Below are 18,279 nucleotides of genomic sequence, written 5' to 3' on the forward strand. Positions count from 1 at the left end.
CTCTGTGGGAGCTCCCACCCTCTGGAATGAACTGCCCCCAGAGATCAGGGTGATCCCTGATCTCCCTTCCTTCCGCCGCGCCCTTAAGACATGGTTATTCCAGCTTGCAGGACTGGCCTAGGGGAAATTTTTAGAGGGGGTTTTAATTATATTTTAATTAGATCACAGTTAAATATTTCCTTTTTAATTAATTTTTAATATTGTAATGTTATCTGTGTATTTTTACTCGATTGTTAGCCGCCCTGAGTCCGCAAGGAGAAGGGCGGGATATAAATTTAATAAAATAAATAAATAAAAAAATAAATAAATAAATAAATTAAAATATTTTCCTTACTATTAAACAGCATGGCTCACTATCCCCCATGCTCATTTGAAAAGACTATTGGATTCTTTAAGAAAATGCCTGTTGTTTAAAATAGTTTATGGACTAAGCTATATTTTTTTACCATTTTGTTCTTTCAACTTGGGAACACTTATATGACAATTATGGATTAAAATCAGAAAAATTAAGAATCTCCTCCCAATATAATATTATGTCTTTTTTCTTAACCCAATGTAGCTTTTCCATTTCTAAAAAAATTCAGAAAAAACAAGCATTATTGTTAGTACCAATTATGTGACTGTTATAACTAATCTACTGTTCTCAAACATCATAATAAAAAGTTCAGGTTGTTAAACTCAGTTTATTTTTTATCTGCAAGCAATCTTAAGGAGAAAAAAGTGTTAACATATACTTGAAATCCATCATACCTCTGAATCAAACTCCATTAGTAGAACAATTTTGTCCCTGATGGAACTGAAAAGATTGTGTTTGTGGATCAGCTGGAAAACATCTTTATGTCTCAGTGTGAGGTAAATTTCAAGTGCCTTTCTATAGCGCTGGTCATAGGTATACCTAATAAGAAAGATCATATGCTATGAATAGACTTAGATGTAGGCCTTTTGAGAAAGCAATCCAATAGCACAGAAATCATTTGGCTAAAACATCCCATAGTTATTTGGAATAACAGAAAACATTTTCTGCCTACATATATTAGAAAAGTAATAGGATGTCACTTTTTCCTTCAATTTTCTTCCATACAGACCCTCAATGATCCTTAGCCTTTCTGATTAAGATATGCTTCATGGATAGTAAAAACCTTAAATAGTGCAGGCCAACCTGGGGTATTGTTAAGGATCTATTCAGGCATTTGTGAGAAGACCACGAAATAGAAGTACATATTTATATGTGGACCTTGCTGTGTAAAAACTTAAGAAAATAAAACACATTTGAAAAGCAGTTTACTTCAAGCCTCCAATAACTTGAATATAAAAGAAAGAAAAACTGCAATCTGGAATATTTGTTTTTGTACCATGATTTCTGTGCTGTGATTTTAATGATATTTTCAACAGAATTCCCTTTCTCTGAATCCCTTTAATTCTTTATTAAAACTTCATTTTCCCCATTAAAACTTTTATTTTAATATTTAAAATAATTAAAACAGAACAGTTAGATTGAAAAACTAAAAAAGTATCTATCTATCTATCTATCTATCTATCTATCTATCTATCTATCTATCTATCTATCTATCTATCTATCTATCTATCTATCTATCTCCTACCTGCTTACGTCTGTCTGTCAGGTACAGTTTTCACTGTATCAAGAATTTTGTCCATTGTTCTTAAACCAGCTTCTCTGTAAGTTATTTCAGGTATAGTGCAAATGAGGAGGGAGGTGAAAATGGAGTGTGGGTCTTACTTTTTTCCCTCTCAGTTCTCCTGGAGCTGAATCTACATATTTCCTATGAGCCTAAAAAAAACACCTCAGAGTCAATCCCAGAACTGAACATTTCTTTCCAGCACAAGTAACCAGCAAAGAGCTAGTGACCAAGGCAGTCTAAGAGTCAAGTTGAAAAACACAAAGAGAAAAAGTTGGATAAAACAACAACATTGGGAGGTTCTGTTCAACAGAATCTCTCAATGCTCAATAAGGTATTAAAGTCAGGTAGCACTGGGTTCACCCTATTCAAAGTAGCTATGGGAGTGGAATTCATACCGATGTCAGAGCTTCTAAGGAAACCTACCTCCTCAGTATCTCTAGCTGAATGGATGGATATCCAAAAGCCACTAATTAAAGCCAGGGAGTCACAAAAGAAGCAGGCTGACCGAAAAAGAAATTTAGTATTGGGGATAAGGTATACCTATCTACCAAATAACTAAAGCTGAGAAAACCCTGTAAGAAACTAAGTACTAAGTATATCGGACCCTCCCCAATCGTTCGGATTATAAACCCAGTTATTGTCGAATTGCAGTTACCGAAAGTCTTAAGAAGAATCCATCCAGTGTTCCACTGCAGCCTGTTAAAACCACATTAAAGCTCTCACCTAAGACCAGTTGGAAAGAAGCCCCTCCTCGTGTTATAGTGGCTGGTAAGGAACATTATGAGATTAATAAAATACTGGACTCAAGACATTTTAAGTGGAAGCTACAGTACTTAGTGCAGTGGAAAGGCTATCCCTCAGCTGATGCTGAATGGGTAACTGCCCATAATGTTAATGCAGACAAGTTAATAAGAAGGTTACATGCCAAATACCCTCAACGTCCGAAATTGAGCGCTAAGGATTTTTGAGTAATGATGATGTTTTGTGTTTAATATTTTTCCAGGAGATCAGCATGTCAAGATTGGATCACTATATTGCCTTCTAGTTTCTAACACTAATCAACTTGCCAACAAAAGGGGGGGGGAGCAAAGAGAGGAAACGGGCTGCCAAGAAGCCAAGCACAAACAGTGAGAGCCTGCAAAATGCCAAGGTCACTACTGCAAGTGCTCAATTGAGAAGTACTATTTCCATAACAAAAAAAAATTGTAACATTGGACAATGTGAACATCTGAGAGACGGGGACAAGGGAATCTATTGTTTAATTTGATAAACTTTTGTGCAGAAAAACCCAGAGCTGGTTTTGCTACTTCAGTTGCAAGATGGTGTGTCCAATAAAGTTTTACTCTTTGGGACTCAATTGCCCTTTTTTTGGGCTCGTTAGTTGGACCACTGACATAAGTATTAAGGTTGATGCAGCATGAACAATAGCATTCATGAGTGTGGATTGCAAGAAAAAAGAAGCAAGATACTTGGGAGCATCTTAATGAGATTTTTCTTCCCTTCCTCACAAATTTTACACATGAAAAACTAAAGTACAATAATACTATCTCTAAAACAATCTTGCTGTTGATGTAAATATTTTCAAATGAAACTTATTTGAACTTATTTGAACTTCAAAAGTAGACATGGGAAGAAGTCAGACTAGATTTATGTAGAAAAACATATTTAAAATTCTGATTATTGAAGGAAAGAACCGCAACTGGATATTTAGATGATAGTCAATTATGGATATCATTTGAATTCATGAGTCAACAGACTTACAACTCTGCTAGAGTTTTCAGCAATGTCCTGTTCTGTGGATCTCTCTTCAGATGGTCCAATACAGCATGGACAATGATTGGATTGTTGTACAGGTTCCCAGGCCATTCTTTAATTAAAGTTGCAAAACCCTTGAAATAATTGAAAACATGTTTTGTTTTGTTTTTTAAAAAGTTGTATATACCCATACATCTTTTTCTTTTGTTCATTTGTCAATTTGGAACAAGGATTGTCTTTTTTTTAAAAAAAAATTGTAAGCCTATACAATAGTTGAAGAAAGAGGTGGCTTATCTAGGTATATGAATGAACATTTGATAAGTGATTTTTTTTTATTTGTCAAGTTGTAATGCCGTGCTTGTGGTCTCCTTAATTTTAGATCCTGCTGTGTGAAAATCTCTAGCCCCAAAGGCTTGGTGATAGTCTGCCCAATGACTGGCTTAAGCAATTTACATTTTGGTGTAATATTGGTTAGAAAATAGTTGCCTGTGCAAAACCAATGCAATTAATTATTTAAAAAATAATTATAGCATATAGCATCATATAACAATCCACACTATAAGAGAGATGGCTTTACTGGAGAGATTTTTGCTTGTCCATAAATAACTTAGATGATAAATATCACAATTAAGCATTCAATTAAGCATCACATTATACGTTCCCCTTTTTTAAAAAGAATTTTACTTACAACAGTATTAGTGCATTCTAGATATTTCAGGTGAGAACCAGTTTAGTGCAGTGGTTAAAAAAACAAGGAGACTGTAAGTTTTGGTCTTGCCTTAGTTATGAAAGCTGGCTGAGTGACTTTGGGCCGGTCACTTTCTGTCAGCCCTAGGAAGGAGCCAATAGCAAACCAATTCTGAAAAATCTTGCTAAAAAAAGCCAGTATTCAAGAATTGGTCACAACTGAACAGAAGACAAAAAACGTATACTGTGCTGTGCTGTACTGTACTCCACTGCACTGTACTATTATATTATACTAATATTGCTTTGCTCTCTATATAAAAAGGGAACAAACCCCATACTCACTTTCTCTTATGAAATTACCTAGTTGGGCATGAAACAATTAACCTTAAGGAGCACCAAGCAGTCCACTGATTATATATTACAGAGTTTTTATTACTCATTTAACCAAATCAAACCAAACCAGGATACCTGAATAACGATTACTGCCTCTGAGCCATATTATTAGCTTTTGGTTCAATAGCATCCATCTGATGTTTCAAAAACAGCCATAAGACGTGGCTCTACCAGATGGCTTGGGGACTCAATGAGGGCTTCATACTGGAGGTGGTTGATTAATTAAAACTTAATCTCACCTCCCTACCCCGTGTGTGTCCAGCTCCTGCCTTTCCTATCTGGCTTTAATGGTTTGTAATTATCAATGATTTTATCTGCCGTGTACCATGACTATTAATTTGAATGTCTTTTCTGCTTTAATGTTTTATGCTGTAAGCTGCCCAAGGTCGTTGGATCTGAGATGGGTGGCAAATAACTTTTCTAAATTAATTAATTAAAAGACTGGGCACTTTAGGCTGATCAAATGTACTAAGAACAACAAAAATCATCATTGTCATCTGGGCAATATGAACCTTGGACCAATTCAGCCAAATAATCTTTTTTTTTCCTTTTTAATACTATTGTAGTCATATTAGGAATTGTCTCCACAATTCCAAGTGGGAAGGACACAAGTGCAAGGACTGCTGTCTGCACCCAGAATACATATGCTTCCTTCCTGTTTTCTGGAGAACATTCTTCATGGAGAGCTCTTTCATTTTCTTTGGGGCTAACCTATATAGAATATATGCAGTTATGATATCATCTGGTGCTTTAAGAATGTAGGAAGAGCAATTATTGTCTATTTCTCAAAAGCAAATACCACTACAACACACACACACATACACACACACACACACACACTGGCAGATGGTGGCCAAATGATACTGATTACATTGTCAGGTCAATATAAAATCTCTCCCATGCTAGCAGTAATGCCCCATAATGGTCCTGCATATCACATCCTAATCTCTGCTTTACTAATATAGTGACAAGTTTAGAATTAAACTGCTGCTCTATTTCAGTGATATTACAACAAATAATACTGTACCTCATAATCGCTCTCTAGAAATTCATGCAGAACCATTTCATAAACGAAAGGCTTTAGGATGGAATCTTGTCTTGGCAAATAGTGGCTAATTGCCTAAGGAAAGAAACAATTCAAAATATGCTTAATCTTTCCAAAGGTTTTAAGAAGCATTACCAATAACAAAGTCAGAGGAGATGACGGTATTCCAGCTGAGCTATTCAAAATCCTAAAGGATGATGCTGTTAAAGGGCTGCACTCAATATGCCAGCAAATTTTGAAAACTCAACAATGGCCACAGGATTGGAAAAGGTCAATTTATGTTCCAATTCCAAAGAAGGCCAATGTCAAAAAATGTTCAAATTTCTGTAGAATTGCACTCATTTCACACACTAGCAAGGTCATGCTCAAAATCCTACTTCAGCAATATGTGAACCAAGCTGGGTTTCAAAGAGGCAGAGGAACTAAAAATCAAAATTTCAACATTTGCTAGATCATGGAGAAAGAAGGAAGTTCCAAAAAAAACCCCATCTACTTCTGCTTGATTGACTATGTTAAAGCCTTTGATTATGTAAATCAGAGATCCCCAATCTTTTGAGCACCAGGGACCAGTTCCGTGGAGAGAGATTTTTCTGCGGACCGGAGGAGGTGTGGTTTCATGTACTGCCTGCAGCCTGCGACTAGGGCTTTGCTTGTTTGTGCGGACCAGTTTCTGGCATGCTGCGGCCTGGTACTGGTCCACGGACTGGGGGTTGGGGACCCCTGATGTAGATCATAACAAAGTGTGTCAAGTTCTTAAAGAGATGGGAGTACCAGACCACTTTACCTGTCTCCTGAGAAACCTATATGAGAGTCAAGAAGCAATAGTGAGAACTGGACGTGGAACAACAAAATAGGAAAAGGAGTACAACAGGGCTGTATATTGTCATCCTGCTTATTTAACTTACATGCAGACTACATCATGTGAAATGCTGGGCTGGATGAATCACAAACCAGAATTAAATTGCAGGATAAATATAAACAACCTCAGATATATAGATGATACCTCTCAAATGGCAGAAAGTGAAGAGGAACTAAAGAGCCTCTTGATGAGGCTGAAAGTAGAGAGTGCAAAAGTTGGCTTGAAACTCAACATTAAAAAAACTAAAATCATGTAATCCAATCCCATCACTTCCTGACAAACAGTAGGGGAAGAAAAGGAAGCAGTGACAGAATTTATTTTCTTGGGCTCCAAGATCCCTGTAGATAGCCATGAAATTAAAAGATGCCTATTCCTTGAATGGAAGGCTATGACAAACTTAGACAGCATATCAAAAAGCAGAGACAACTATGGTTTTCCCAGGAGTTTTGTATGGCTATGAGAGTTGGACCAAAGGCTGAGCACAGAAGAATTGATGCTTTCAAATTTTAAAGTCCCTTGAACTTCAAGGAGGTCACACCAATCAATCCTAAAGGAAATTAATCCTGACTGTTCTTTAGAATCATAGTTACTGAAACTGAAGCTCAAATACCACCAAAATAGAGAGGACTGATATTGGGAAAGATTGAAGATAAAATGAGAAGCGATGGCAGAGGATGAGATGATTAGATAATGTCATTGATGCAATGAACATCAATGGGGCGTTGGTCTTACCTGAACGCCTTTTCTCAGTATGACGATGGAGAATCCACCAATGGGGTTAACTTTGTCTTCTGCCCGTAGACTAGTCTCCAATTTTGCTCCGCCTCTCCTCCTGGGACCTCCCTTTCCCAGTCTCGATGAGGCGAAGGCTGTTTGGCTATGTTTTCTTGTGTTGACTCCATCCTCTCCCCTCACAGGACCTGACTGGCCTCAAGGGTGGGAGTGGATTCTCCATCGTCATACTGAGAAAAGGCGTTCAGGTAAGACCAACGCCCCTTCTCCAGTATGACGAGTGGAGAATCCACCAATGGGACATACCAAAGCCTCACTGTCCTTGTGGGTGGGATGCCGTCTGGGCCTGTGTCCCACTCTCTGATACTATGAACTGGAGTACCCTCCTGCCAAAGGAGGCCTCCACAGATGCGAATCTGTCTAATTTGTAGTGTCTTATAAAAGGGGAAGGCGACGTCCACGTTGCCGCTCTACATATTTCTTCAATCGAAGCCTGAGTTGCCCATGCTGCTGAGGTTGCAGCACTGCGCGTGGAATGTGCAGTGATTCGTCTGGAGACCGTCAAGGACTGTCCCCTGTATGCCTCCGCTATACACCTTCTAATCCATCTACCGATTGTGGATGCCATGGCCCTCCGACCTCTTGTGTGAGAATGGAAGGAGACAAACAGTGCTTCCAATTTACGGAAGGGTGCCGTTCGCTTGATGTACTGTTTTAAAACTCTGCGAACGTCTAAGGTGTGCCACTTGCGTTCCAGTTCATGGGACGGTTCAGGGCAAAAGTTTGGTAGTACCACCTCCTGTGCCCTGTGGAATAAGGAATTGACCTTTGGTACGAAGGAGGGGTCCAAACGTACCACCACCCTGTCCGTGTGGAAGGTACAAAGATCCTCCCTCACTGACAGGGCTGCTAGTTCTGATATGCGTCTTGCTGAGGTAACAGCGACTAAGAAGGCGACCTTAAGAGTCAGGTACTGTAGGTCACAGGTCCTGACAGGCTCAAATGGAGGTAGGGTTATGGCCTGTAGACCTTAGGTAAATCCCAGGAGGGGTATCTGTGTACCACAGGTGGCCTACTGTTAGACACGCCCTTTACAAAGGATCGCACCACTGGGTGTCTGCTTAGAGTTTCGGAGTTGCCATAGGTAAGAATGGTTGATAGGGCAGCCACCTGTCTACGAATTGTATTGGGTGCTAACCCCCTATCCAAACCTTCTGCTAGATCGTCTAATATATCTGGGATAGAGATGTTGCATGGGTCTAGTTGTTACCTGTTGCACCAACCACAATAATTTTTCCAAGTGGAATCATAGATCCTGTTAGTTGTAGGCCTTCTAGAGGCCTGGAGAGTCCTAATGACTCTTTGTGAGAAGTTGTCTCTCTCTAGGAGGCTCCGCTCAAGCGCCAGGCGGTTAATTGGAGCCACTGTGGGTTTGGATATAGCAGGGACCCCTGGCTGAGGGAAATTTGGTCATGTGGAATCCTCCACGGTGGAGATGTAGATAGGTTTATGAGATCGGCAAACCACGGCCGTCTTGGCCAGTGCGGTGCAATGAGCATCACCTCCGCCTTTTCCTGCAATATCTTCCTGATGGTTGCTTGTATCAGAGGAAGAGGTGGGAATGCATACAGCAATCCTTTCGGCCAGTGATCTCGGAGTGCATCTGCTCTCTCTGCTCCTGGTGTCGGAAAACGAGAGAAGAACCTCGGAAGCTGAGTATTCTTTGGACTGGCAAACAGGTCCAACACTGGATGGCCGAATCTCTCTGCTGCCTCTCTGAAGAGAGCAGGGTGCAGGCTCCACTCTGAGTGGTCTAATGTTGTCCTGCTCAGGAAGTCTGCCTGGCGATTGGCTTCTCCTGAGATGTGCTCGGCCTTGATGGACATTAGGTTGTTCTCTGCCCAGGTTCCCAGCGCTTGTGCTTCGTTCATGAGGGCCCTGGATCGCGTGCCTCGTCGGTTGACATGCGCTTTGGCCGCCACGTTGTCCGTGAGTATGAGTACGTGTCGATGCGCCACTGCGCTGCAAAAGTGACGGAGGGCCAGGTGTATGGTTCTGAGTTCTAGCCAGTTTATGTTGTGTGTTAGGTCTTTCTTTGACCATTGACCCTGTGCTAGCTGTGATTGCAGGTGTGCTCCCCAGCCGAATAGGCTGGCATCTGTTGTAAGGGTGACTCGGTTGGCTTCCCTGAACAAGTGTCCCTTCCCCATCGCTGGGGAGGACCACCACTGGAGCGACCTCAGGACCTTTGGTGGCACCTTCTCCCTTCGGTTTGAGGAGCCTATCCTCATTTTTTGAAATGGAAGTAGGAACCACTGGAGCTCTCTGGAGTGTAGCCTTGCCCAAGGTGCGATTGTGAGGCATGACACCATCTTTCCTAGCAGTTGTGAGAGTGTAGCCAGCGTTGAGGATCGCTTCCTTTGTATGAGCTTGACCAGGGTTCGAATGCTGCGTTGACGGTCCTGAGAAAGATGGACCGTGGATTTTTGTGTGTCTATGACCGCTCCCAGATGAAGAAGACGGTTTGAGGGAACGGTCTGACTCTTCTGAAAATTTACTGAGAACCTGTGGTCTTGAAGGGTTTTCAGAGTCAGTGCCAGGTCTGACTGTGCTGTCTGGACTGATGAGGATTGGATGAGAATGTCGTCCAGATAGCATTGGATGCGCACCGGAATTTTTCTCAAATGTGCGACGATTGTTGCCAATACCTTTGTGAAGACCCTGGGAGCTGAAGAAAGTCCAAAAGGTAGGGCCCTGTATTGGAAGTGTTGACCCGTGTGGTAGAACCTGAGGAACCTCCGGTGGTCTGGAAGTATGGGAATGTGAAGGTAGGCCTCCGTCAGATCTATGGACGTCAGGAGGTCCCCCTTCCTGATGCTTGCTAATATTGAGTGAAGGGTTTGCATTTTGAATTTTTTGTACTCCAGGTGTCTGTTCAGACTCTTTAGGTCTAGTATCGCTCTCCACCCACCTGAATTCTTTGGGACTATGAATAGGATGGAATAGAATCCTTGTCCCCACTGATCTCTTTCTACCGGTTCTATAGCCTGAATGTCCAGGAGGTGTTGGATGGCCTCCTTGGTGAGGTTCTTCTTGATCAGATCTTTTGGAGATAGGCAAGGAATGAACCGGTTCGGGGGTGTTGAGAGGAATTCTAGAAATAGGCAGAATCTGATGGTATTTAGGACCCAGAGGTCCATGGTGGTGGCTTGCCATTTGTGAGCAAAAAGGGCTAGCCGGCCACCAATGGGGGAGCCCCCCGGGCCGTCACTTGGATCTGCGGTAAGGACGCCCCCCAGCTCCTCGAAAGGGCCGCCTTGTTTGGGCCTGTTGTCTGAACCTGTCCCTGTTATTATTTCTCTCACCCTGACAGTCCGATCTGGGCTGATAGGGACGGGAAAAGGCCCCCTGATCCATGCCTGCATCAGGTCGGAAGGACGGTCTGCGGGAATAGGAGGGAGCTCTCCTCTCCGTCCTCTTTGTCAGGTGGGCCAGGATCTTGCGTTTGTCCTTATTTTCAATTAGATAAGGGTCAAGTGCCTCACCAATGAATCCAGATCTCCAGGCCCCTCGCTTAGGGGAGAGCCATTCCCCTGTTCTGTATCGGCCTCTGTTTCCAGAGGTTCCTGGCTGGGCTTCCTTGTACCAAAAATTTCCTCCTCCCTGTGATTGGGTGGCTCTAATTCATCTTCAGTGGAGTTTTGCCTTTCGGCTTGGGAGAATTGTCTCTCTAGAGCCTGGTGATGTCGCTTAGCCTCCCTATCCGCTGCTTTGGAAGGCCTTTTGGCCAATATTGCCTTGGCCTTGATCTTCCCAGCCACCTCCTGCTTAGATGGCCTCTGTCTTTTACGAGCAGGGGGGCTGATGGTGGCAGGTTCCTGTGCTGTTTAAACTGTGCTGGTATCTGTCATTCTTAACTGGAATAATTTTCAATCTATGTCTTGTGCTCTTCAATTATTGCTATTATTATTACTATTATTATTAATATTATTTTATTTTATTTTTATTTTTAGTTTTTTAATTTTTAATTTTATTTATTAATTATTATTATTATTATTATTATTATTATTATTATTATTATTATTATTATTATTATTATTATATTCCTATGTGGCTAGGAAGAAGGACTGAGTTTGGGTGAGTTGTGGTTGTTATTGTCTGAACCCAAGTTCTCTCGTTCCTCCCTCGGCTGTATTTCCTGGAGACTGCCCCAGAAAAACAACTGCACTTGTATTCAGTGGAATATGGTCAACGTGAGTTGCAAGGAAGCCACGGAGTTGAAGGAAAACTCTGGGGGGGGGGCTGAGGAGTTTAAAAATTCCTCTGCTGACCAGCTAATCCCTGGCTTCAGGCAATGGAAATAACAGGAGCCTTTGAGGTCTTTAGTTGATTTAGGGTAAGAGCCTTGGAGAACTGTGACATTCCTCTGCAGCTCACCAGCCCCCTATTGTTCCCACGTGGCTTCCCTCTGATCCGCGGGAGGTTTGAATTGCCTGCTGATCAGCTGTGCTAATGTATTCCGAATTTGCTTCGGCTATCCTGGCTAGCCCTGTGGGAGGATTGGTTTGGGGGGGGGAAGGAGATTGTCTCTCCCTTTGTTCAGGGTCACGCTTGGTGACCGAAAAATGCCGTCCGGTTCCTTGTTTGTTCGGCAATCGGCTGGGCTCAGGCCAGCCTCATGGTTGAGCTGCAATCCAGCAGCAGAAGGGGCTCAAATGAACAGCCGTTTGTTCTTTGCAGTTCCTCCCCCCCCCACGGATTGACCAAAATATCAGAAATATACGACCTTAAAGAAGAATTACTTCAGGAGTCAAGAATTCAGTCTAACCGGGCTCAAGACTAGTCGAGACTGGGAAAGGGAGGTCCCAGGAGGAGAGGCGGAGCAAAATTGGAGACTAGTCTATGGGCAGAAGACGAAGTTAACCCATTGGTGGATTCTCCATTCGTCATACTGGAGAATTGGGCATACAATGGAGGACAGGCAGCCTGGAGGGCTATAGTCCATGGGCTTATGAAGAGTTGGACATAACTTAGTGATTGAACAACAAGAATCAACAGTTTGGAAAGGCAGTAATTTCACTGACAGGTTTTTTGGACAATCTACAATCTACAAAGATTTTCTAAATTTAAAAGTCTTCTAGATAGCATAAGGCAATGCTGTTAGATGTTTATACTCAAGTTTTTGGTGGTAGAAATAATACATCACCCAAGTATCCATACAACTTTTAGGGTGATGTGAAATAGAGGAAGGCAAGCAAACCTGAAAGGCTATTTTCTAATCTGGCAAAATGTCTGCCTGCTAACCTGCTCTCTCCCCATAAATAGTGTTGTTGTCTTGCCATCCATCTTTAATTCTGTATGAAGGTGGCTGCTATGAGAAAAACTGCAGTTCTGCAATACTTTCGCACTCTTGAACAGAATTTAACAGCTCAAAAGGACTACCTACTGTGAGATCTTAATAATATGCTCCTTTTGGTTCACTGAGTTTGAAGACATAAAATTTGTAGAGAGAATAAGGATATGCAATCAATACACATGTTCATAAATGCTTTCTACTGTCTGAGAAGTAACAGCCTTTTAGCAATATGCCATGGGCAATCTATTAACTTTGATGCTTGCTAACAAATATGTCCCTTAAAAGTTCCTGATCTGCTCTGCCAGTAGTCAAAGTACATGAGTTCTTTCTAATCTTGGTAGTCTTTTGCAATACACAACAGGCACAAAATCTGTCATGTTGGAACACAATTAGTTCCTGAATGTATTATTAATGATTCAATGCTACAAATTCTTGAATCATGAGACCATAGGTGTCTACTGTGCCTTTAAAAACTTCTAAAGACTAAAGACTCGTGAAAGGTTACAACTCTATGAAGTATGAAAGAGAATAGACAAACTCCAGATAGACATAATTTTTAAAATTTGAATATGCCTATTTTTAGGGAAAGTAATAAAGACATACTGACTATATGCTTTATTAACTTCTATGTGACAAGCAAGCAGTGTTCAGTCATACAAACCTTAAGTTGCCCGATTTCTTTAAATCTATATACTTCACATTCCCATAAATTGGTATTTTTGCCAAGTATCTTCTGGCATTTTCTGAGGAGAAAATATATAATAAGCAAAGTGCTCATAAATCATATTTTCAATACTAAAAAAAATTCCTTGCACACTTTATCATTTATGATATAATAGAGCAGTAATTTGAAATGAATTGTGATTACTTTTTAATCTAAGGGCACTCAAAAAACATAAAATTCAGCAACCACGATTATAACCACACAAAAAATAAACTAAAAACATTACCTTGCTGCCAAATCATAATCTCCAATTTCTAATAGATGGTTTATGTATGCTAAACCTATATCCTAAGATAAAATAAAATTAGTCAAAATTAGTTAAAAGTCAAACATAGCACTCAGTTACTTTGTATTCAAGTAACCTGTTTGTTAAATATAAGGATTTAGTTTATCACTGATAGTATACAACTTTACATTTTAACAAAAATACTTGTCAAAAAGTATTGTTAAAATAAAGTTTGAAAAACAATGGGCTCAGTTTGAATATTATGTTGTTTGATCAGTACTACAAATGGTCATGGAAAAAGACCATGCTCTTCATTAATTCTTTGGACATAATTGTGCTTCCTTTAGTGCTCGATTATTATCCACATATAATACTGAAGATAGTATAGGCATGAAAAAGAAACACAGGATCAAATTTTTGATGAGTTTCAAGATATGCATCTTCTTATCCAGACCTAAACGCATTAGATTATAATGATAAAACATACTCTTATTATATACATGACTTCATCTAAAATCATATTTTCAGATATAGGACAAATGAAAATGATGACTCAAGTTAAAGTATCATTTCTCTACCATATGTGGAGAAGACAATGGAGTGTGAAGCATCCAAAGGAGGTCAAAAATAGTGATTTTAATTCAAGCATAAATACGCATATTATTCTCCTATACATTTCTTAGAGAAAAATCAGCGTTTGGGAAGAGTCTTTTCAAGTGAAAGACACCAAGCTCCCTATGCACAGCTTATTATCTTCCCCTTTCAGCTCTGAGACAGAACTTCTATGTTGGCAAGATGATTCAGAGAAGAAAAAGTATTACAGAGAAGCAAGACATTATTACAAAGGATTAAACATGCCATCATTCCTGCATATATAAAATGCATTCTTTTCATGCTTCTGTGAGTTCTGTCTTCTTCTTTGATATGTCCAAAGTATTTTACTTCAACCACTTCAGGCTATATTAAACTACCATCATTCTTTCTGTAAGTAAATATTGTTTTACTGGTTTCAAATGACAACTTTATAACAAGCTTTGAAAAATGTTTTTGTTCCTGGAACACTGCCTCCTAGTAGGAGTAAGAAAATCTGAAGCATGTTTTGTTGAGAATGGGGTGGGCTGTAAAAATTCTATATTTTGTCATTAGTATCTCTATTCCTGTGCTTGCTTCAATTAAAAGCTCTAGGAGGACCATTTGCATAGTTCAAATGAAAATACAAATTAAGCCCCAAAAAACCCCTGTATTTTCTTGCAAGCATATTACTATGGCTTCAAGAATAGTTACAGCATTAAAATAGTTTTCCTATTTTGGTCATATTGAATCAGATGAAATAATACAGAAAGTTATGAGCACCATTTACCATTTGTGTGAGCCCTTAATCCCACCTCTGAAGAATACAAAGATTTTTTTCACTCTTTTATTGTTCCATGTTCTCAGAACACAATGTTTTTGTTATGCATATTTGTAACAATAAGCATAATCAACATTCAGCAAGATTGTGATTCAAGGATACTTGAAAATTTGATAGTTAAACAACCTTATACCTAGAATATAACTTTGCTCACTGGTGCCTTGCCAACTATCTATGCCCTTTTCTCTTCAGTCCTCTGATAATATTATTCTAGATCTCTAATTAACTGGATACAAATATAGACCCAGAAGATGAAAACAAGTATTAACCAATAGCCAGTATTCCCTTCCTAGGGAACGTGCCGGAGCAGATGGTGGAGCAATCAACTCCAGGATGTATGTATGAAACTGATTTTCTAAATTCATTTTAACTTGCTTTCAGGCCTGGCTATGGAACAGAAAATGCTTTGGTTGCTCTGTAGGATAACCTACAACAGGAAAAAGATAGGGGAAATGTAAATGCCTTAGTCGTTCTCCTGACTCCTCTCAGTGATTTTCTATACCACTGACCACGGTATTCTGCTGGAAAGGACAGAGTATCAGAATTGGGATATGGAGGTACTATACTATGGCAGCTCCATTCCTACTTGGATGTTTGGATTCCAGAATGTAGTGTTGGGGAGGATATTCTATTGTCTCATGGTGGTTGGGTAATTGAATCCTTCAAACCATTTTATCCCCTATGGTTTTTAACATCTACATTAGAGTCATGGGGGAGGACATCAGGATGAGAGTTGAGTTATTATCAATATGTGGATGATTCTCAGCTCTATCTTTTCTTTTTATTTATCACATGAGGCAGTTGATATCCTCAACCAATGTTTGGGCAAAGTAATGAACTGGAGGAGCATCAATAAATTGAAAGTCAATTCAAGTTAATGGTAAAGATATTATTTGTGGGTGGTCTGCCTGTCTATCTGAAAGATGCCCTGAAGAGGTCTGTGTCACTGTGTAAGAAATTTTATGAACTGGAATAGCCATAGCAACAAACCAGCCAATGAGAACTGTTTTTGATTAAGACACAGTATTGGCTGTGTGAGGCATGTGATCCAGCCTAGGGCTGGGTGTGTCTTAGTTTTCTCTGTATTGTCTTTTTCTGATCTCCAAGTTAAGAGTTGTTGATGTTCCCCAGAGCTGAATGACACTGTATGCATCATGTTTATATATATTTTATAGATAAAGTTTTTCTAAACTATGCCTCTTGCTCATTTTGAATGTGTGCTTATTTTTCGGGCTTATTTTTGCGCTGGAAAGCTGTAAACCTGAAACAGTCTGCACTCATCCTAAAGCACAGGTTCACACAGTTTAAGGATGCACTTTGATTAATCACTGTCACTAGAAGTCCAAGGAGTTTTAGTATCAGCTTCAGGTGTTTTTAACAACTGTGATCTTACCAGGACTCTGGTTACTTTTCAGATAGACTACTGCAGGACATTGTATGTGGATCTGCCTTTGAAAATGGTCCACAAATGTCAGTTAGTTCAGAATAGAGCAGCCAGACTGCCTATTAGACTTGGCAGATACAAACATTTTATTTCAGTTCTTCACCACTTCCACTGGCTCCTGGTCTATTTCCAGACCCAATTCAAATGGCTGATTTTGACTGAAAACACTAAATGTCTTAGAATCAGGTAACCCAAATGAGTGCTTTCTCCCATATGTACCTACTTGCAGCCACAACTACTTCCATTCTCTATGTAGTGATTGTGACTATTTTATTCAAACCAAGCCATCTTTAACATTTTATTGATTTTACTGTAAGTTCTTTAGATTATTATAAGCTGCCCACAATCATTTTGAGTCAGGTGGAATATAGGTTTATTGAGTTGTTGTTGCTGCTATTATTCTAGTTGATTTCAGTTAGTCAAATGTTTAAATTGGATTTGGCATTTTTGTCTATCTATTGAGGTCAAAGCATTTGGGATAGGCAGACACTGTTGGATGGATGTAAGCTTTTCCAATAAAGGCTGCCTTTTGCAATTGACTGATGATGATTTTGTCAAGCCAATGGTGCTTAAGTGGTGCTTCAGCTGTATTGGCATTGCACCCAATGCACCTATTACTATTGGTATGATGTTTGCTTTCTTTTGCAATAGATATTCTAATTCTATTTGCAGGTCTTTGTATTTTGTGATTTTCTCTAGTTCTTTTTCTTCTAGTCTGCTGTCTTTTATTACTGTTATTGTACCAGCAAATGAAAATTAGAAGGTATTGGGTGGCATGCTTATCTTTTTATGCAGAAAAAGATTGACAAAACTTTTAGAAATCATATAATAAGGGTTGCTTTGTTAAGAGTCTGGCAAAAGTATTTCTTTAAGTTTGATGTTAAACTTCCAATTTGGGTGATACCATCACATATTTTTTTGACTATACCTAGATATGTGGTGATGGAGGCGCCATCTTATAAAGACTTGTTATATCAGAGTGGTAGTGGTAATTGGTGCCTGAAACCAATAGAAGTATTGAAACAGAAAAACCCAGATTTTTCATGGCTTGTGTATAGACAAATTCAAGAGAGATGGCGAATCGATAAAAAGACTACTTTTTCCATGGAAGATGGGAATTTTTTGAAACAAGTAAGGGACGGTGCTAAAGGACACATTAGAAGGATATATAATGTTTTATTAGAATTGGATTCAGAAACTGAGTTAGTTAAAGATTNGGACCCTGCAACCATGTCTCGTATTTATGAGAATTATGAATCCAAGTGTTGGAGGTGTGGACAACAAGATGCAACTTTTTTTCATATGTGGTGGACTTGCAAGGTTATTAAGGCCTTTTGGATAAAATTGTGGTGGAACTTACAGCAAATTTTTAAAAGAAGAATTATTTTTTTTGCCTCAGTTGTTTCTCCTAGGTATCACACAAAATTTGGATGCAAAAGAAACGAATTTGATGTTGTATTGTTTAACTGCTGCCCGTCTGTTGATAGCAAAAAACTGGAAGACTAAAATCTTACCTACAATGGAAGACTGGAGATTGAAAGTTTCGTTCCTTGCTGAAATGGCAAAGATTTCTGCTTATTTGAAGAATCACTCAAATGAACAATTTTTATTAACATGGAGAAGATGGATTGTTTATATTCAAAAGAAGCACAGAGTGGTGGAATATAATTTAGGTTTTCAGTAAACTTGTTTTTTTTATTTTTTAATATATTTTACCTACTCATGTAGACTAATATATTTTGTGGAGTTAGAGATTTTAATATTTGTTTGCTTATATCTGAATATTATCCTGGGATTCGGTTTGGGAAGTCCGGGGTGGGGGGTGGGGTTTTTTTTTTTCTCTCTTCCATATAGCACTGTGTAATATCTGTGATGTTTTTTTTCTATGTTGAAAATAATAAAATTTTATTAAAAAAAAAGAAAATTAGAAGGTAGAGCTGAATAATCATTACTGTAATTATGCAGTTTTCTGTAATCAGTTTGTAAAACAAGCATTCCATGGCTCAA

General features: G+C 39.4%; 1 protein-coding gene across 1 annotated transcript in view; it reads right to left on the minus strand.

The window, feature by feature from the left end:
• Positions 1-18,279, minus strand: part of VPS41 (VPS41 subunit of HOPS complex) — a 158,504-nt gene that overhangs the window by 20,294 nt on the left and 119,931 nt on the right. Inside the window, exons 15-19 of the mRNA XM_015811174.1 lie at positions 13,418-13,479; positions 13,129-13,210; positions 5,503-5,595; positions 3,402-3,529; positions 751-895 (exon numbers count right to left, since the gene is read on the minus strand). Of these exons, the coding sequence (XP_015666660.1) occupies positions 751-895; positions 3,402-3,529; positions 5,503-5,595; positions 13,129-13,210; positions 13,418-13,479 (510 nt within the window). The remainder of the gene's footprint in view (positions 1-750; positions 896-3,401; positions 3,530-5,502; positions 5,596-13,128; positions 13,211-13,417; positions 13,480-18,279) is intronic.

Source organism: Protobothrops mucrosquamatus, unplaced genomic scaffold, assembly GCF_001527695.2.
Source record: "Protobothrops mucrosquamatus isolate PMUCROS unplaced genomic scaffold, P.Mucros_1.0 scaffold32, whole genome shotgun sequence".
Lineage (NCBI taxonomy): Eukaryota > Metazoa > Chordata > Lepidosauria > Squamata > Viperidae > Protobothrops > Protobothrops mucrosquamatus.